At 46.7% G+C, this 21,274-nt stretch overlaps 2 protein-coding genes across 8 annotated transcripts in view; both read left to right on the top strand.

Moving 5' to 3' along the window:
• The first annotated feature begins 3,436 nt into the window (after positions 1–3,436).
• PRDX3 (peroxiredoxin 3) lies at positions 3,437–15,177 on the top strand. The gene is given in 7 exon segments (NM_001244531.1): positions 3,437–3,497; positions 5,264–5,399; positions 6,811–6,952; positions 7,973–8,108; positions 9,473–9,576; positions 13,879–14,044; positions 14,354–15,177. Coding segments are annotated over 7 exon segments (786 nt in total). The 5' UTR covers positions 3,437–3,449; the 3' UTR covers positions 14,408–15,177.
• Positions 15,178–16,996: 1,819 nt separating this feature from the next.
• The window catches only part of SFXN4 (sideroflexin 4), a 45,197-nt gene continuing 40,919 nt past the window's right edge, over positions 16,997–21,274 (top strand). For 5 of the 7 annotated variants that reach the window (XR_014827040.1, XM_084995743.1, XM_084995744.1 and 2 more), the window contains exons 1-2: positions 18,721–18,928; positions 19,974–20,039. Coding sequence is in view for 4 of the 7 variants with exons in the window: in XM_084995743.1 (XP_084851869.1) it covers positions 18,890–18,928; positions 19,974–20,039 (105 nt within the window). In the remaining 3 variants the exon portion in view is untranslated. Of the gene's footprint in view, positions 17,131–18,720; positions 19,583–19,973; positions 20,040–21,274 lie in introns of those variants that run through there. The other 2 variants (XM_084995745.1, XM_084995746.1) reach the window with 2 other exon arrangements.

Below are 21,274 nucleotides of genomic sequence, written 5' to 3'. Positions count from 1 at the left end.
TAGGGGTTGAATCAGAGTTAAGCCAGAGCCACAGCAATGCAGGATCCAAGCCTGTCTGTGACCTACACCACAGCTCACAGTAACTCCAGATCCTTAACCCACTGAGCAAGGCCAGGGATTGAATCTGCATCCTCATGGATGCTAGTCAGATTTGTTAACTTCTGAGCCATGACGGGAAGTCCTCAAGAGAGGTCTTTCCTAGGAGACATGGCTCAGAGTAGAGGTTGCATCCTCCCTGAACCTAGAAGATGCTGAATGTGGGGCCCTCATCAATGAGAAGAGAAAAAAAAAAAAAAATGAATGCAGAGTTCCCACTGTGGTGAAATGGGATCAGCAGGTCTCTGGAGCACTGGGACACCAATTCATTCCTCAGCCCCATAGAGTGGGTTAAGGATTCGGTGCTACTGTAGCTGCTGGGATCTGATCCCTGGTTCGGGAGCTCCATACACCACAGGGTGGCCAAAAAAAAAAAAAAGAGAGAGAATGCTTTTTGCCGTGGAAAGAGGAAGAATCCAGCAAAACCCAGACTAATGTTTGCCATCTCTAATTGTAGACTCAGCTACCGGAATATTAATTTGTGGTTCCAGGGAGGTATTTTCCTAATCATCATAAAAAGTAGCATACATTTTTTTCATTTGCCTTTCCCTTAACTAGGTCCAAAAATTCTTCTCCCAAACTCAAAAGAGAGAATTTCAGTTATTTTCTACTCTTTTAGTAATGAGGACAAGTTCAGTTTGTCTTTTTCCCTTCAGGGGAACAATCCATGTCCTTGTTGTGACAGCAGAGAAAACTGAATAAAGGGATGTTTTTTTCCAGAATGAATGTGGAAAGAATGTTTTGGCCACCATGTCAGCCACTGCTTATTCATTCATTTCACAAATTTTTGCTTTTTGCTGAGCAGTTGCTACGAGCCGGGCACTAGCCTAGACTTGGGGACCACAGAGATGAGTAAGATGTGAGTTCTACTCTCATGAAGTTCACAGTATGGTTAAGACCTAAACTAGGCCATAGAGAACCCCAAGATGATGTGGCAAGAGCATCAAGAATGAGTAACAAGTGCACAAAGCTTTCTAGGTACTTGGGAGGTTCCTTTAACCCAGGCCCACAGGGGAGGTAGTCGGGGAAGGCTTGGCAGAATAGTGCTCAAATACCAATCAACGTCATCTTTTCTTGAAATGAACAAATGGAGGACTCTGCTTATCCTTCCAGGGGATGTCTTTGGCTGATGCCTGAAATTAACCGAAGGCCATTCACTTTGCAGTCCTGAACAGGCCAATGAGAGACTCTTGCATGAAATTCCTCTGGGTCTCTGAGCCTGAGATTCTAGGGTATTTCATTCCTTTTAGGACAAGGGAGATAAGCTTTAGACTGAGATCGTCAGACCAATATGCCCAGTGAGGAATTCTCAGTTCTAATTGTTTCCCGGCCAGTGAAACCTTGTGCGACTTGAGGAAAGCTGTTTAACTAGACAATTGCTTTGGCTGTTTGGAAAAGAAGGGATAAGCAGTGAAACTTCCTCTTCAATGGCCAGAAGATCTGGAAATTGGGCTGCTTGGTTGGGCCTGTAAGCAGATAAGGCAGATGGTCCCTGGAGAAAGAGAACTGGGCATGTCTTTCTTTTTTTCTTTTTCTTTTCTTTCTTTTTTTTTTTTTTTTTTTTTTTTTTGCCTTTTCTAGGGCCTCTCCTGCGACATATGGAGGTTCCCAGGCTAGGGGTCTAATTGGAGCTATAGCCACCGGCCTACACCAGAGCCACAGCAATTCAGGATCCGAGCCGCGTCTGTGACCTACACCACAGCTCACGACAATGCTGGATCCTTAACCCACTGAACAAGGCCAGGGATTGAACCTGCAACCTCATGGTTCCTAGTCGGATTTGTTAACCACTGAGCCACGACAGGAAGTCCTGGGCATGTCTTTCTTGACATAAGAGAAGCCATTTTTGGTCTAGGCTATTCCGTGATCTAAGCCTGGCCATGGTGTTTGTCCTTGAATGGGTCTCAGTAGTTAATGACCTAAAAGGAATGAAAGAATGCAGAAACAAATGACTTGTCAGGCAAGAGAAGTAATTACAGCAAAGATAATGCATCAGTTGTAAAATCTTCTAGGTCTGTTTCAGTGGTACAGATTGGCCTAAGGCCCTCAACTGCCAGACCAACTGGAACCTAAGGGATAATGTTGACCTTTTCTGACTCTCATGACTTCAATCAACTACAGCTTGGGGAGTTTCCGATGTGGCTCAGCAGGTTAAGACGTGACATAGCGTCCATGAGAAGGTAGGTTCAATCCCTGGCCTCACTCAGTGGGTTAAGGATCTGGCATTGCTGCAAGCTGCATCATAGGTTGAAGATGTAGTTTAGATCTAACATTGCCTTGGCTGTGGCATAGGCCTGCAGCTGCAGTTCCAATTTCACCCTTAGCCTGGGAACTTCCATATGTTGCAGTGCGGTCCTAAAAAGAAAAAACAAACAAACAAAAACATATGAACTAAAGTTTGGATTCTGTCTGCCACCCAAGCCCCTTCTTGAATATGCATGTTCCCTTAGCTTAAAACTAACCAAATCTGGCTGTTTGAGGAGATACTGCTTTGGGACAGATCCTCCATGTTTTCTTTACTTGCAGCAAGTAATAAATGCTTCCTTCTCCAGATCTTTGCCTGGGTTGTGTCTTTTGGCTCCATATCCACCAAGAGGTGGATCCAGTTTTTCAGATAACAGGCTTGGCCTTTGGAAAATGCCCACTTAGAGTTTACATTTTGTCACACTTACTGTAAGGCCACTGTATGATTTTTATCATGTTTAATGAACTTGCTTCAAAGTACCATGTTCCCCCTGAGCACTTGGCTTTACTAATTGAGAGAAAACACATTTTAAATTTGTCCCAATTCCCCCATTGTTGTGAAGGGAAACCAAAATGGGAGCTCACGCATCATCCAGGGATTTTCAGGACAACAAAGCCTTGCAGGGTCTGACCCACTCTGCTTATTAATCGGCTAAAATTTCATTGATAACTAATGCCATTTCGTGCAGAAGCCTGTGGTCGAAATAGGAAACGGATCCTTTTACTGCAACAATAATCCACGGAGGTTAACAAAAAAGTAACAAGTATAGAAATATCTAGCTTCCTGCCTGGATTAGTCCTAGAGGTTGGGGCAACAAACAGAAACAAAGTGTCGCTTTCACAAGCATTTAGCTACTTAGAAGCTTTAACGGGAATTATCCCAACCGGAAGCCGGGCCGAGGGACCCAGCGATTGGGACGTTTACAGCCAGAGGGTGCCCAAAAGGCGGCGAGGGCATAGGACTCCGGGTCCTGGCTCCCGGCTCCATCCCTGGCCAGGGCTGCAACCCAGGCCCCTCCCTGCCCGCCGAGGCCCCGCCCATCTGGCCACGCCCCCGTAGATCCCGCCTTCTTTGCTTCTCTGGCCCGAGGCCCCAGTGCGCACCGAAGATGGCGGCGGCGGCGGCGGCGGCGGCGGGAAGGTTGCTCCGGGCTTCGGTGAGTGGCTGCTGGCGGGGCACAGGCGCGGAGACACTGAGGTGGCTCCGAGAACGTGCTTTTCAAATGGGATCCCGCTCCCTTGCGGCCTGGGGGTCTTTCACCCTCTCTGAGGATGTCAGAGGGTAACGGACCTGAGGCCTCCTCTTCTAGGGAAGGCTCCCTGCGCGTGCGCATAACTGCCCTTCCCCCACCCCACCTCGCGGTCCCCTACCCAAATCCCTCTTCCCTCCTAGTCGTGGGTCCCCAGTCCCCTCTCCACCTGAGCACCTGGCTCTGGAGGCAGGCGACCTGGCCCTTGATTCCGTTCTGGGACCGACTCTATGACCTTGAACAAGTGACTTCTTCGTCTTTCTGAACCTGTTAACTTTCCTAACTCAACATAGAATGATGCCTGCCTATCTCAAGGTTTCCGTGAGCATCCACTTAAGTGCTGGATGAAAACCAAAATGTTCAAGTAACCAAAGGGCTTACGTGCAAAAGGCACTTTTTCCTTACTCTCCAGGGCCAGCCGGCCCTGCTATTTTTCTCTCGCAAAGCCTGGTACCCTCTTGCTGTCCGCTCTCCCCTTTCTCATGCTGGGGTTCAACGCAGGCTGGTCCTGAGTCACGCCAAACACTGAAGTTAAGCAAACCTTTGCCTTGAGCCCTGTCCAAACTCTCCCAGAGGCTGAACTTTGCTCTATTTGTTTGCTTCTCTGTAGAGCTTGAAAGGGCCTTGTCTTTTCCAAGGAAAACCTTGACATTGTAGAACAAGTTCAGAAGTTCTGCTGGAAAAGGGCCTGGCCAAGTCTCCTTGGTTTTTTAATCCTCTGGGTTGCTGTTAAAAGCATGGAGTCTTTGTGTTTTTATAAATCCCCCCTGCCTTGCAGTCTTTTTTTTTTTTTTTGGCTGCACCCACAGCATGCTGAAGTTCCAGGTCCAGGGATTGAACTCGGTCCCCTGCAGTGACCATGCCAGATCCTTAACCTGCTGAGCTACCAGGGAGCTCCCTTGCAGTCTTTTTCCCCCCTTCATTTATTTATATATATTTTAAAATAAAAGTTATATGTATTTGAAGTGTACATTATGATTCCATGTACATATACATAATGAAATGATAAATACAGTCAAAGTAATGAACATATCTCTTCATATCGTTACCTTTATTTATTTACTTATTTATTTTTGCTTTTTAGGGCCGCACCCGCAGCATATGGAAGTTCCCAGGCTGGGGTCAAATCAGAGCTACAGCTGCCGGCCTACGCCACAGCCACAGCCACGTGGGATCCGAGCTGAGTCTTCGACCTACACCACCGCTCACAGCAGCACTAGATCACTGACCCACTGAGCGAGGCCAGGGATCAAACCCACATCCTCACTGATACTCGTCAGATTGTTTCTGCTGTGCCACAGTGGGGACACCCCACATAGTTACCTTTTGTGTGTGATTGTACCTGAAAACTACTCTTAGCATATTGCCAGCGTTCAGTGTAGTTTAAGCATAGTCAATATGCTTGTACATTAGCTATCCAGACTTATCTACACAGTTGCAACTTTGTACCCTTTGACCACCATCTCCCAACATCCCTCCCACCTGGCAGTCCTGAGGGATAAGGAAGCAGAAGGGAATTTTGAGAACATGGAGATCCAGTCCATGCTCTTGGAGTTTGGTATTTTGTTCCCAGGAATAGGGACGGCTGAGGCTACTGCTGGCCTGATGTCCTCAGCACGGATTCAGCCACCATTCTGGGAATATTTCCTAATATAAAATATTTCTCTTTGTAGGTTATCCGACATGTGAGTGCCGTTCCTTGGGGCATTTCTGCCTCTGCAGCCCTTAGGCCTGCTCCTTCTCGAAGAACATGCTTGACAAGTGTGCTGTGGTCTGGTTCCAGTCAAGCAAAATTCGCCTTTAGCACCAGTAAGTGTTGTTATGCCTTTGTTTGAACCAGATAATGGAAACACTTATCATCTCTGAATAATGGCTGTATGAAGACTCACCTGGGAGCTTTTATACACTTACTGCAGCCCCAGCCTCACCCCAAACAAATTAAGTCAGTGTCTAGGGTGAGACCTGAATGTCAGTATTTTTTTAAAAGCTCACCAAGAGATTGCAATATGCAGCCAAGGGTTGAGGCTCCCTGAGGCAAAGTGCCCTGTGTCACATTTCCATGTTGGTTCTGGAGGTTTCACTCCCCTGTGTTGCGGAACATGGAAGGGGATGGGGACACTCAGAGGTGTCTGGGCCTGCTGTTTACGAAGGGTAACGGACCTGAGTGCAGCTCCTCTGAAGGCTGTTGCATTCAAACCTGGGGGCCAGCTCCACTTGGCCACTGAGGCCAGTCGAATGGACTCTGCCAGGCTCTGAGCGAAGCGCAGCTGTTTCTCGAGAGTTATACTCCATTCTCTGGAATAAGGGGTTTGCTAAGATCAGCCTCAGATAATGAACAGTATTTGAAAATGCCTCCGACCTCTTAAAAATCATGTATTTAACATGTAGTGGTTTGTGGGTGAGATGCTCTAGAAGGTTTCACAATTTTACTTCCTGATGAGAGCTTTTTAACAAATTTTCTAATAGTGATTTGATGCCACAGATTTAAAACTTTGCTTGAGCCTGTCCCAAACCCCTGCTCCCAACAGCTCCTCCTGTTTCTGAGGCCCAAGCATTTTGATGCTTGGTCTCCCGTGTCCCACTTTCCCAGGTTCTGACACAGCTCCTGCATCCTTTCCTTTCTATTCCTCCTGCCAGACCCTTTCCCTCCACACCTCTACCTAAAAGCACCTCTTACCATCAGGCTCCCCTCTCCCTGCCCCTCGTATCCCCCCGCCCCCAGGCTGATCTTCCTAAAACTGCTGACTCTTCATCTGCCAGGATAACCTCCAGGGACTCCTTTATCTCTTCTTATAAGAACAGACTCACCAGCCTGCTGTTGAAGGGCACTCGGCATGGCCTTCCCTGCTGCGTGCTTTGTCTCCCAAGCAGCTTCGCCCCACACACACTTTTTCTCCATGTTCTAATCAAACTGCCATGGGCTCTTCCCCACACCTGCCCTGTTTGCCCTGGTCTTGGCAAAATCCAAACCATATTTAGAATCTACCTCCAAGCTCAGGTCATCCTTAATCCCGTGTAGCTTTTGTCTTTTTAGTTTCCATGGCATTTTGAACTTGTGTATAAACTTGTGTACAGTCTAGCACTATGGAAAGAAGAAAAATGACTGAACCTTTTAATTATACTTCTAGGTAGTTATTGTGAGAGGTTAAAATGAAATCACATAGGTGCTGGATTTAACAAATGAGCTATAGATGCCTGTGTTTGGTTTTGGTTTTTTCAGGTTCTTCCCACCATTCCCCTGCCGTCACCCAGCATGCGCCCTATTTTAAGGGCACAGCCGTTGTCAATGGAGAGTTCAAAGAACTAAGCCTTGATGACTATAAGGGGAAATACTTGGTGCTCTTCTTCTATCCTTTGGATTTGTAAGTGTAATTTCTGTGATGCTTTAATGTCACTCTGAGAGCAAAGATCTGTGCTTCCTACTGACATTGCCTGTCTCCGGTTACTCTTGTCAAGGGAAGGGTTATTTCTGACCCTCTATCACTGCTGATCTTATTGATACAGCTTGCATCTGTAGGTAATTGACAAGCAGTAAATATAGGGGGTGGAATGGCATTCCTTTTTAGGGGGCAGGGTTTTAATATGACTATTTTATGTACTCTGGAGTGGTGGTTCCTGTAAGCTGGTCTGTGAGGAAGTTTCCACTGGTCTGGGAGAAAATGAGAAAAGTAAGGATAATAATAAGAATGTTTCATAAAGCTACTTTATTTAAATAAGGTTTTTTCTTTATTCTTTGACTATGTGTCAGAGAACCTGAGTTCCCCATGCCTTTGGGGGTGGGGGCACATTCATGGCATGTGGAAGTTCCTGGGCCAGAGATCAAACCCTTACCACAGGGGAGTTCCTGTTGTGGTGCAGCAGAAACGAATCCGACTAGAAACCATGAGGTTTCGGCTTCGATCCCTGGCCTCGCTAAGTGGGTTAAGGATCTGGCCTTGTCATGTGCTGTAGTGTAGGTCGCAGACGTGGCTTGGATCCTGTGTTGCTATGGCTGTTGTGTGGGCCAGCAGCTGTAGTTCCCATTCGACCCCTAGCCTGGGAAACTCCATGTGCCTGGAGTATGGCCCTGAAAGGACAAAAGACAAAACAAAAAAACCCTTGCCACAGCAGTGACCTGAGCCACAGCAGTGACAGCACTGGTGTGCTAGCCCCATGTCCATTTTTTGATGTGCTTCTTAAATAGAAAGTTGATTTTTTTTTTTCTCTCTACTGGAGTATCATTGTGATAAGGAGTCCAGTGAGGGCCAATCATTTTGGCCTTTTCATCTTTAAGCAAAATGAACTAATTTATAGACACCTCTTGTTCAAATTTTAAAGCCAGCCTTGTTTTTAAATTCTCTGATAAGAGAATTCTGATAAGAATTTCTGCCTTTTCTTCCTAGCACCTTTGTGTGTCCTACAGAAATTATTGCTTTCAGTGACAAAGCCAATGAATTTCATGATGTGAATTGTGAAGTTGTTGCCGTGTCAGTGGATTCCCACTTCAGCCATCTGGCTTGGATAAATACACCAAGGAAGGTATACACATCATCCATGTTGCCTCTGTACTTGTGAATTTTTTTTTTTTTTTTTTTGGTCTTTTTAGGGCCGCACCTGCAGCATATGGAGGTTCCCAGGCTAGGGGTCGAATCAGAGCTACAACTGCTGGCCTACACCACAGCCACGGCAACACAGGATCCGAGTCATGTCTGAGCTACACCACAGCTCACGGCAATGCCAGATCCTTAACCCACTGAGCAAGGCCAGGGACAGAACCTGCGTCCTCATGAATACTAGTTGGGTTCATTAACCACTGAGCCACGATGGGAACTCCTACACTTGTGATCTTAAAAACTGAAATGATCCCATTACTGACCAACCGAGAAGTTGTTAGAGCATGACTAGTCTGAAATGGGCTACTTGTAAGTCCTAACCTACTGGCAAATTCCATTGAACTCTGTCCATATGTCCCTTTAACATTGTTTGTGTTTCTTCCTCACTACGCTTTTGTTTTCCAAGGTACATACAGTAATGCTGCAGGGCAAGGGACCAGCTGGTGCCTATTGCCTTCCCTCTCACCTGTTCCCTCTAGATCCCATCTACCTTGGGAGGCCCACTGTTCTGCAGGATCAGTATTCTTGCCTAGAAACGCTTGGGAGAATCAGAATTTCTCGGGGTTCCCTGTCTCAGTGGAAACGAATCTGACTAGCATCCATGAGGATGCAAGTTTGATCCCTGGCCTCACTCAGTGGGTTAAGGATCGGTTGTTGCCATGAACTGTGGTGCAGGCTGCAGAGGCAGCTTGGATCTGGCCTTGCTGTGGCTGTGGTGTAGGCCGGCGGCTACAGCTCTCTTTTGACTCCTAGCCTGGGAACCTCCATATGCCTCAGGTGAGGCCCTAAAAAGCAAAATAAATAAATAAATTTTAAAAAAGAATCAGAATTTCTCTGTAGGACTATATGTATCAATGTGGATTAATATGCTGCTGGACTATCAGCATCAAATTATTCAACATATTCCTTTTTTTACTCTTCCATTTTTATGCTTCAGAAATTAATCTTCAACCAAAAGGATACTTGAAGAATTAGAAAAGGAAGGGTCTGTAGTATAAGCTGGGTTCAAATGTTGCCTCTGCCCCTTTCTAGCTGTGACCTGAAGCAGGGTACTTAACCTTTGTGTGCCTTGGTTTCCTCACTTATAAAATGGTGATAATGATGGTACCACTCCAGGATGCTTGGCGGAGGAAGTGAGGCTAGAGAGAGCTTAGAGCGGCGCCTGGCCCATCGTTGGTGCTCAGTTCCTGCTGCCTGATGCCCATGTTGTTGGTCAAACATTGAGTTACTGGCCACGGGCGATGTGAGAGAGCAGAGCATAACCACCAGCCCTCTTTGCCTTTTGCCTAGAATGGCGGTTTGGGCCACATGAACATTGCTCTCCTGTCGGATTTGACCAAGCAAATTTCCCGAGACTACGGTGTGCTGTTAGAAGGTCCCGGTCTTGCCCTGAGGTAAGATCCTGTTTCTTTTGAACTTAAATTGTTTTCCATGTTTAGCATCATCCTTCTTCTTAGGGGATTTAAAAGAATTTTTAAAACCACAAGTCTTGGTCTTTTATTTATTTATTTATTTATTTATTTATTTTTTCTTCTCATCTTTCTGTCTCTTCTAGGGCCGCACCCGCAGCATGTGGAGGTTCCCAGGCTAGGGGTCTAATCGGAGCTATAGCCACCAGCCTACACCAGAGCCACAGCAACGCCACATCCAAGCCGCGTCTGTGACCTACACCACAGCTCACGGCAACGTCGGATCCTTAACCCACTGAGTGAGGCCAGGGATCGAACCTGCAACCTCATGGTTCCTGGTCAGATTCATTTCTGCTGAGCCACATCGGGAACTCCCACCAGTGCTTATTAAAAGACAGATCAATGTTCCCATCATAGCTCAGTGGTTAAAGAATCCGACTAGGAACCATAAGGTTGCAGGTTCGATCCCTGGCCTCACTCAGTGGGTTAAGGATCCGGCGTTGCTGTGAGCTATGGTGTAGGTTGCAGATGTGGCTCAGATCCTGCATTGCTGTGGCTGTGGTGTAGGCTGGCACCTGTAGCTCTGATTCGACCCCTATCCTGGGAACCTCCATATGCCTTGGGTGTGGCCCTGAAAAGCAAAAAAAAAAAAAAAAAAAAGCATTGATGGATGCCTCCTGCAGGGGTTGCTTTCAGAAAAGGCTGACACAGGTGTGCCCCCCTCCGTCACCCTGGGTCCAGTTGTGAAAAAAGGATATCATGTCTTAATGGTCACACTGCTCCACTCTCCCTAATTATGTAGGAGCCACTCCATGGGGGCACACTCCTGGCAGTGAAGCTGTCACAGTTGAGGCAGGGGACCAGCAAGGGTAGGAAAGTATCCTGGAATGGTTAGGACCTTGTATAAGCACTCCAGCTAGAGCAGAGTTTGAGTGTGTTTATCTTTAACGTCAGCTACTTAATAGCTATATGACTTTGAGCAAGATACTTAACTTCTTTGAGTCCCACTTTTCCCGTAACTAAAATGATAATGTACCTCCCAAGTTGGTTTTGATGACTAAGTAACATGAGGCAGCTACAAAGTTTTTAGCCCAGATGGTGGTAGCTGTGCTACCCCTGACTCAGACTGCCAGCTTCCCCAGGAGGGATGTGAACTTAGGCCTTAAAACTGGCATCTGATGGCCGCTGAGGGAAGGAGGGGTTGGGCAGAACTTAGCTCCAGTAAGCAGCTGAGGATCCTGCTCGGATGTGCCTCACAGTTTTGCTGGGGTGGCTTGGACCTGCTCTCCTGTCCTCTCTTTCAACTGACCTCTGTAGCCTGCCTCGATTATACCTGGAAGTCGGCTTTCAGAGCCACCTTGGAGCCTGGGCCCTTTTGACTCCAAGGAGATGACTGCCTTCCTCTAATAAACTAAAGTTTGGCTTTTTATTTTTTTTTTAATTTTTTAAAAATTATAGTTGATTTACTGTGTTCTGTCAATTTCTGCTGTACAGCAAAGTGACCCAGTTATACATATATATGCATTCTTTTTCTCTTATTATCTTCCATTATGTTCCATTACAAGTGGCTACATGTAGTTCTTTGTGCTATACAGCAAGGACCTCATTGCTTATCCACTCCAAATGCAATACTTTGTATCTACTAAGCCCAAACGCCCAGGCCATCCCCCTTCCTACCCTTCCTCCTTGGCAACCACAAGTCTGTTCTCCATGTGCATGAGTTCTTTTCTGTTCTGTATGTAGGTTCATTAGTACCTTATATTATTTTATTTCGCTTTTTAGGGCTGCACCCACAGCATATGGAAGTTTCCAGGCTAGGGGTCAAATCAGAGCTATAGCTGCTGGCCATGCCACAGCCACAGCAATGCTGGATCCAAGCTGTGTCTACAACTTACCCTGCAGTTCACAGCAAGGCCAGGGATTGAGCCCGAGTCCTCATAGAGACTAGTTGGGTTTGTTACCGCTGAGCCACAATGGGAACTCCACCATTAGTGCCATGTTTTAGATTCCACATATAAGTGATATTATAAGGTATTTGTCTCTCTCTCTTTTTTTTTGGTCTTTTTAGGGCCATACCTGTGGCATATGGAAGTTCCCAGGCTAGGGGTCTAATTGGAGCTGTAGCTGCTGGCCTATACCACAGCCACAGAAGTGCCAGATCTGAGCTGTATCTGCAACCTACACCACAGCTCACTGCAACACCAGATTCTTAACCCACTGAGCAAGACCAGGGATCAAACCTGTGTCCTCATGGATACAGTTGGTTTCATTACCACTGAGCCACGACAGGAGGTCCTGTCTATCTCTGACTTCACTTAGAATGAGAATCTCTAGTTGCATCCATGATGCTGCAGATGGCATTATTTTGGATTTTTAAGGCTGAGTGTAGTACTCCATTGTGTATATGCACCACATCTTCTTAATTTGTTCATCTATCAATGGACATTTAGGTTGTTTCCATGTCTTGGCTATGTGAATAGTGCTGCAATGAACATAGGGGTGCATGCATCTTTTTGGATGAAAGTTTTGTCCAGATGTATGCCCAAGAGTGGGATTGCTGGAAAGCTTGACTTTGATGGAGTTGGCAGGGAAAGGAGAAGAGTGCGGGCATTTTCCTCCCAGGATTCCTTGTAGAATCTTGCTAATTTTGCAGTTACCTCCCAACTGGTTTCACTGTCAGGACTGACAAAGGGAGAAGAGCTGAGTCTGGCTTGTGAGATAAGGCTTGCTTTCTGGAATCTGCGGGCCTGCTCCATCCCAACTCCGTGTTTTTATCTACATGGTGGACTCCAGTTTGGCTCCACCCTGCAGGAGCATGTGCGGGGACCCCTTTGCCCCAGAGCCACCTTTTTATCTTTTGAGTTTCTCTCTCTCTTTTTTGTTTTTTGTTTTTTTAGGGCTGTGCCTGCAGCACATGGAAGTTCCCAGGCTAGAGGTCAAATCGGAGCTGCAGCTGCCAGCCACAGCCACAGCAACGTGGGATCCGAGCTTCATCTGCGATCTACACCATAGCTCATGGCAACGCCAGATCCTTAACCCACCGAGAGAGGCCAGGGATCAAACCCATGTCTTTGTGGATACTAGTTGGGTTCATTATTGCTGAGCCACAACAGAAACTCCTCTTTCTCTTTTTTAAGAAAGTTTATTTAAAGTTTTTATTTATTTTTTCTCTCATTTGCTTTTTTTTCCTGAGTGATTAACACTTGAAATGCAACACCCTTTTAAGATGAACTGTTCTAAACCTGTGAGTTTTAGACATCCGCGTATGTCACAACAACACCGACTCTGGTATAGAGGATGAACACAGACCCCAGGGAGGTCCCTGCATTACATTGCTGCCACTTGATAAAGAATGACGGCGTTGGACAATCTGAACATCAAAATGATAACTATAAGTGGTTGAAACACCTCAAATATATTTACATCAATGATTTGAAGAATTCCAGGAACAAGTCATTATTTTGAAAACTATTAATAATGGAATAATCTTTCCTGTACAAACTGTATATCAGGGTAACCAAAAAAATAAAAGTGGTAGGCTTGGTTTTTCCCTTGGATTTCTGCTCTGCATAGACTTAAGGCCTGTAGATTTTCCCGTGGAATTTCCTCCTCCTAGGCAAGAAGTTACTCATTTCATAAGTATTTGCTGGAGTTCCCGTTGTGGCTCAGCGGTTGGTAAGCCCAATTAGCATCCATGAGGATGCGGGTTCGATCCCTGGGTTAAGGATCTGGCATTGCCATGAGCTGTGGTGTAGGTCACAGATGCAGCTTCAATCCCGAGTTGCTGTGGCTCCAGCATAGGCCTGTGGCAATAGCTGCGATTAGCCCTCCTAGCCTGGGAACTTCCATATGTCATGTGTATGGCCCTAAAAGGAAAAAAAGACCAAAAAAAAAAAAAAAAAAAAAGAAAGGTATTTGCTGAACATAGGTTAAATATGTCTCTGTCTTTTCCCATTTGCCTGTGGTGTCTGGCCAGGATTTGATACAGCAGCCTAAAGAATGCTTGCTAAATCACTAATAAGAAGCCTTTGCTCTCTGTAGTTCATTGACTTACAGATACTGTTTGCCATTTATAAATGTGACCCTTCTGCTGTTGCCTAGGCCAATCCCATCTTTGTTAAAACATCTGTCACCAATGAGAGATGAGTAGCTTTTTGTGCCATGAGGAAAACCCCGCTTTTAAGCATATGATAGAGTTTAATACATGCTCTATCAAAGAGAATTAAAGTTAGTATCTTTCTAGCTCTGGTAATGTTGAGATTCTGATGAGAGTAAATTCCGATGCAGAGGTCTCTTCATAATTGACCCCAATGGAGTCATCAAGCATTTGAGTGTCAATGATCTCCCAGTGGGCCGAAGCGTGGAAGAGACCCTCCGCTTGGTGAAGGCGTTCCAGTTTGTGGAAACCCATGGAGAAGTCTGCCCAGCCAACTGGACACCGGATTCTCCTACAGTAGGTTTCTTTTCCAAAAGCAATGGGACCCTAGCAGGGGGTCCCAGGTCCTCACTGCTCCAAGGGCTGCTGGCCCGGAATATCCACAAAAGCCCGCCCTTGGAGATGGTGTACAAATGGGTAGGGGTGAGGGGGAGTATCGAGGCACCAGGCAGGCTGTTATTGCATATTTCGTCCATGTATTTTAAAGGAAACAGACCAGTCTTTATAAGTTAAAGAACTTGAGGTTTATAACTGAGGGCTTTCAAATCACTTTTGAGACTAATATCATAAAGTCACTTGCTTAGTGATATGTTTTTGTATTTTCAGATCAAGCCACATCCGACTGATTCCAAAGAATACTTTGAGAAGGTCCATCAGTAGACCATCCCTTGTGCACCTGCCGCTTCCCTCCCCAGAGAAGAGCCACAGTTGGGATTCACGTTTAGCATTTCAGAGATGATTGTAGAAGACAAAACACCTCAATTATGCTTGTCTTCCTAAGTATCACTTTAAATGTTTTGTTTTTGTAACATTGGCCAAGGCTTTTAAAATATGGTTAGTTACTAACAGGAGGAGTCCTCTACTGGTGATGTATGGCTGGCTGGCTAGTTCCTTTTGAGTGTTTAGTTCACCTGTTTCTTGAATCATGTCTTCAGAGGGAAAAGGAAACAACTCTTCTTTCTTAGCCTTACTTGAACCCTTTTGTACACTAGCGTAGTAGTAGTACAACAGCATTGAAAGCTTCTGATCAGGGGTCCTGAAGATTTCTTCTTGAATTTCTCTGTGTTACCTGAATTTTCCTTTAAGTAACAAAGATCAGTTTTAAGTCATTACCGTCAGGTCTAATTTAACACTTGCTTTAGATGCATGTGTGATTGAAACATATGTGAATCATGTTTTTTTTTTTTAAAAAAAAATTCAGTGGCAAAGTGACTTAAGTGATCATGCATGTCCCCCATCCCTGCGGTTTATAGTTTATGGAGTTATTTTACTTAGTGTTTACATACATTTCTAATATGGATTTGGCAGAATTATAAAGAATACTTATTGAATCCAGGGATTGAAGTTTGATTTTGAATCATTGTAATTATCTTCTTTCTTGACGTGCTCAATGTAAAAAATATGATAAAAAATAAACATATTTAAACGTACTTGCATTTTTAAAATTTTTGGCCATGCCCATGGCATGCGGAAGTTCCTGGGCCAGGGATTGAAACTGCACCACAGCACTGACAACACCAGATCCTGAACCTTCTGTGCCATGAGAGAACTCCAGTACTTGAATTTAAACACCATTAATTCTTAGTTCAGCTTATGTTAATGTGGTCTAGTTTTCCTTCTCTGCTGCTATCAACAAATATTTATTGAGCATTTAACTCAGTGAATCCAAAGATTAGTAAGATACTGGTTCCACACTCAAGGGACTCAGTTTAGGGGGTAAGAGAAATATGGAAGCATTTATTCATTGTTTCAGTAAGTCTGGAGTGCCTACCATAGACTGGGTGTTATTTTGGAGGCACAAGAATGAACCAAAAAACCACACCCCTTCTTTCATGCACTTACATTCCAAAAGGAATAAACAATGAAAATACGTAGAATGTTTGGAAGGAATGACGTGGAGCAAGGGGTTGGAGCAGAGAATTGAAGGTATTCTGAAGGGTTGTCAGGGAGTCTTACTGTAAAATGAGGATGATGGCTGTACCTATCAGTTTTGATGAGAAACAAATGAGTTAAAGCATGTTTAAAGTAGGGAGTTAGGGAGATGAGGTTCTAGGCAAAGGGCTTGGCAAGTGCAAAGGCCCTGAGGCAAAAGCAGACTTGGGGTGGGTGAAGTATTGAAGGACCGTGTGACTGGAACCTTGAGAAGGAGAAGGTAATGGGGAGCCTGCAGTGCTTCATGGGCAAGCGAAGGACTTTGGATTCTCTTGTTTCGCTTTTGTTTTTTAGGGCCAAACTTGTGGCATATGGAAGTTCCCAACCTATCTGTCAAAACAGTTGTGGGCACCAACCTACACCACAGCCGCAGCAACATGGGATCGGAGCCACATCTGTGGCCTATGCCACAGCTCACAGCAAAGCCAGACTCCCAACCCACTGAGCGATGCCAGGGATCGAACCCACGTCCTCATGGATCCTAGTTGCGTTCCTTACCACTGAGCCATGACAGGAACTCCCCGAGATGGGAGGATTTTGAGAAGAGTTACATTAACTTGTCTAAAAGGATCACTGGCTCCTTTGTTTAGACTGTTGAGAACCCAGAGAGGGAAGCAGAGATTCAGCTGAGTTGGATTTATGACATACTTGTAGGTAGAGCCAGCAGAACAATACAGGTGTGCTAAATACTGTGTACAATAGATACATTCCTGGGTTACAGTTCACTGGGGAACAGTGAGGAGCATGCACCTTACCCACCTCTGGGCATCAAGGAAGTCTTCCTGGAAAAGGAGATGAAGTCTTTTATAAGTGAGCCAACTGGGAGTTCCCATTGTGGCTCAGTGGTTAATGAATTCCACTAGGAACCATGGGGTTGCGAGTTTGATCCCTGACCTCTCTCAGTGGGTTAAGGATCTGGCATTGCCATGAGCTGTGATGTAGGTCGCAAACGCAGCTCGGATCTGGCGTTGCTGTGGCTCTGGCATAGGCTGGTGGCTACAGCTCCGATTAGCCTGGGAACCTCCATATTCCGTGGATGTGGCCCTGAAAAGACAAAAACAACAACAAACTATAAAGTGAGCCAATTGAAGTGACCAAAAGTGGAGCTAAAACCCCAAGTGGGCCTGAAGCAAACCATGAGCGGGTTTCATGTTCCTGGCGGGGGAAGCAAGGCAAAGGAGAGGACAGGCCTGCTGGGTGTTAGTGGTCCGGGCTCAGCACTAACAATGGACCCAGTTCTGTGTTAGGGCTTTACGTGTTCTGTCGCATCTGATGCTCAACAAAAACAAAATTGGTGCAATTATCCTCATTTTCCAGATGAGAAAGACTGGAGGTACTGATTTGATCAGAGTCACACGACCAAGTAATGGATGGGCCTGGCTCCCTGACTCAGGACGCCGGAGGACCCCTAAACAACCCCCACCCACCCGGTGCTAAGGAAGAAGGCGAAGGTATATTTTTCTCTCCAAATGGGCCCTGCTTGATCTGGTATCCAATAGATGGAGCTAGATTTGCTCCAGCACTGAGGAAAAACCCTCGGGCAGAGAGCTAATGCACTGAAAGCAGGGCTAGCTTCACCGGCTGGTGGCAGGGGCCCACACTTAACTTAAAAGGGCCCAGGGGGTTTTGTTTAATGCTTTGACATCAGCTTTTGAAAATTCCTTTTTTTTTTTTTTTTCTTTGTATGGCCACACCTTTGGCATATGGAAGTTCCCAGGCTAGGGGTCAAATTGGACCTGCAGCTGCTGGCTTACGCCACAGCCACAGCAACATCAGATCCAAGCTGCATCTGCGGCCTACGCCACAGCTCATGACAACACCAGATCCTTAGCCCACTGAGCAAGGCCAGGGATCGAACCCATGTCCTCATGGATCCTAGTCCAGTTTGTTAACCACTGAGCCACAAAGGGAACTCCTTGAAAATTCTTAACCTTTTAAACTTTTTTTGTTCTTTTTTTATTTTTAGGGCCGCACCCACAGTATATGGAGGTTCCCAGGCTAGTGGTGGAATCAAAGCTGTAGCCACTGGCCTATGCTACTGCCACACCAGATCTGAGCTTTGTCTGTGACCTATACCACAGCTCTTTGCAATGCCAGATCCTTAACCCACTGAGCAGGGCCAGGAATCAAACACTCATTCTCATAGATACTAGTCCTTACCACTGAGCCACAAGGGGGAACTCCTCAATCTTTTCAAATTTTTATTTTTTTATTTTTTGCTCGCCACCCCACCCCCTCACGCCAGTGTACCTGGGCCAAGGAGCCAACTCTCGCCACCGCAGTGGCAATGTGGTAACCTTAACCCGCTGAGCCACTGGGAAACTCCTGCAGGTTTTTTTTTTTTTTTTTTTCCTTCTTTTTTAGGGCCAAATTCGCACATTTGGAGCTTCCCAGGCTAGGCGTGGAATCATAGCTACAACTGCTGGCCTACACCACAGCCATAGCAACACAGGATCAGAGCCCTGCCTGGGACCTACACCACAGCTCACGGCAACGCAGGAACCTTTACCCACTGAACGAGGCAAGGGATCGAACCTGCAACCTCATGGTTACCAATCGGATTTGTTTCCACTGAGCCATTAAGTGAACTCCTTTCTTTTCTTTTCTTTTTTTTTTTTTAATTAAGGGCTCCACATTTTCATTTTTCATTGGGCCACTCAAATTATGTGGCAGTCCTGACTGTCCATTCTGTGAAGTGAAGGGATTTTCGAGGGTACTATCTAAAAGCCTGGGCTGGGTGTTTAGACGCTGCAGGAGCCAGGGCGGTGGAGGGCGCCACGTGCGACCGGATCTGGTCTTCTCAGTAGGTACAGTGACAGGAGGGCTCTGATAGGTGACCCCCCCACCCCCCCGCCCCCAGGCCTGGAAGCGACCAGGCTACCCGGAAGAGCAGAGAAAGGTTGGGAGAACTTGGCGGGTGGGAGGGATGGGCTTGCCACGCTCGGGGCGCTGGAGCGTGGAGTCACCGAGCAGCAGGCAGTCGGGCCGGGAGTGGGAGGAGCGGGCGCGCGGGCCCAGGGAGCCGGGCCGGGAACGCGCGCGCCCGGGGCGGGGCTCGCCGCCCGGCTCCTCCTCCGCGCCCAGCCCGGCGACCGCGGCCTTTCCTGGCAGCGCTTAAGTCCCGGGAAGAGGAGCCCGAGGAGGAGGAGGAGGAGGAGGAGGAGGAGGAAGCACGGGGCCCAGGCGGCCGAGTGCAGCGGCGCCGCCCGCATGGAGCCCAACGTGCGCTTCTGGATCACTGAACGTCAAGTACGGCCTGGGCCCGGCACGGCTGGGGATGGGGAGGGCGAGGGCCTCTCGGCGTGGAGTCGCCGCTGGCCGCTGTGACCTTGAGAAGGCCACGTCGTCGCACCACCCGCCTTCCCATCACACCCCCTGGGACGGGAAGAAGGGAGACCCAAGCTTGCCGGATGCCGAGGGCCACGGCTGTAACCGTGCGTCGCCTCTACCCGAGGCCTGGCTGGGGAAGGTCGCACAGTGTCACCCTGCAGATCCCACGAACTGAGGAGTCAGTCTCCACCACTCAGGGGCCTGCCCTCTGCTGCCTAAGCTGTTGGAGAGGAACAGGTCCTCCCGGGAACCCCCAGCTGCCCAGTTGTGAGACCAGCCGCCGTCGTGGAAAAGTAACCCGGGCCCCGCCTCCAGGCAGTGGCTAGGGCGGCGCTGTCTAATTGAAGTAGGATGGGAGCTACAGAGATCATTAAAATCTTTCTAGTAAATGTAAATCTAGTAAATTAAAAATGTGGCTTTTAAAATTTAAATTTTAATAATATATTGCATTAGCCCAATAGACGGAAAATATTAGCATTTCATCATGTAATCGATATAAAAATTGTGAATGAGATCTTTTACATCCTTTTCTCTAGAAAGTCTTTGAAATCCTGTGTATGTTTTACACATACAGCACACCTTTTTGTTTTTTCTTTTTTATACTGTGTGGGAGTTCCCTTCGTGGCTCAGCAGTTGACAAAACCCGACTAGGATCCATCAGGGTGTGGGTTCGATCCCTGGCCTGGATCAGTGGGTTAAGGATCTGGTGTTACCGTGAGCTGTGGTGTAGGCTGCAGACGCGGCTGGGATCCCAAGTTGCTGTGGCTGTGGTGTAGGCCGGCAGCTGTAGCTCCGAATCGACCCCTAGCCTGGGAACTTGCATATGCAGAGGGTACGACCCTTTAAAAAAAAAAAAAAGCAGAAAGCCGTTAGGTTCCCCAAAATAATGTTAACTGTTTTTATTGTCGTAAATCTTTGTTTTCCTGCTGCCATTAACTGATCTCTTGCTCCTGCCCCTCTTAAGTCTTTTATTCAGAGATTTCTTCAGTGGACAGAATTATTGGATCCTACAAATTTGGTCATTTCAATTGTAAGTATTATTTTCGGAGAGAGTGATTTTTCCACATTTTATTCTGAAGCGTGAAGACTGTGTTTCCCTTTTGAAAGCAGTTGAGATAACAGAGTCCATATATTTTATTATGTTTTTATTCCTTCTGAATGAGCTTGTCAGATTGGAAGGGTGGTACATAAAAACGGACACTCATTTAATAGGTAGTACCAAGCCTTGGGCCAGATGCTGGTGGTTTTCAAAGAGGATCAAAATAAACCTCCCTAGTAATGAGGACAGACCAAAGCTAGTCACAGACCTTGACCTTGGGCTCTAAGGGCAGCTGTAGCAAGGAATTAGGGGAGGTTGTTGAGGGAAGCCTGGCAGGGAAGGGACAAGCAGGAAGTGTCAGAGAGAACGGGCTATAAGCAAAGCTGGGGAGAATGGGGGGGACAGCAGGTCACTGGGATTTTAACACAGAGGAACCAGACAGTTTTTTTTTTTTTTTTTTTTTTCCTTTTTAGGGCCGTACATGGAAGTTCCTAGGCCAGGGGTCGAATCGGAGCTGCAACTACCAGCCCACGACACAGCCACACTGGATCCGAGCCGCGTCTATGACCTACACCACGGCTCACTGCAACACGGGATCCTTAACCCACTGAACAAGGCCAGGGATCGAACCCATGTCCTCATAGGTACTAGTTGGCTTTGTTAACTGCTGAGCCACAATGGGAACTCCGGGACCAGATGATTCTCAAAGGTCCTTGTGTATCATTCAGATGAGAGGGGTTCGTACCTAGCCATGTGATTAGGAACCAGAGGTGGTTAGACTGTGAGCAGTTCAGGGGATGGCTTAGCTGTCAAGCGAAAGATGAGGGCTTGAGTCATGTGTGGCTGAGGGATGAAGAGAAGAGACCCTGTCACCAGCAATGATCTAAAGGATGCCCCCATCCTTGGGTTCAAGATGCCCCATCCATGGGCTCATATACTCTTGTCTATAATAGAGAAGAACAACCAAGCTGAACGCCCATCCATAGAGAAATGGGGAAATATAAGGTGGTTTATCCATGCAGTGGAGCACTGATTAGCTGTTGGAAGTGATGATCTGGTGATCAGCCTATGATATTATCTGGAAACCTACATCATATGTGATATTAAATGGAAAAACATGATGTCTGTGATGTTTAGTAAAGAAAGCAAGATGAGGAGTTCCCGTTGTGGCCCAGTAGAAACCAATCTGACTCGGAACCATGAGGTTGCCGGTTCGATCCCTGGCC

Source organism: Sus scrofa, chromosome 14 (genome assembly GCF_054392235.1).
Source record: "Sus scrofa isolate SSC_HxYL_T2T_F1_AM1 chromosome 14, Sscrofa_HxYL_maternal_Yorkshire_Landrace_v2.0, whole genome shotgun sequence".
NCBI classification, from domain to species: Eukaryota; Metazoa; Chordata; class Mammalia; order Artiodactyla; family Suidae; genus Sus; species Sus scrofa.
This window is presented reverse-complemented; position numbering and strand designations above follow the sequence as displayed.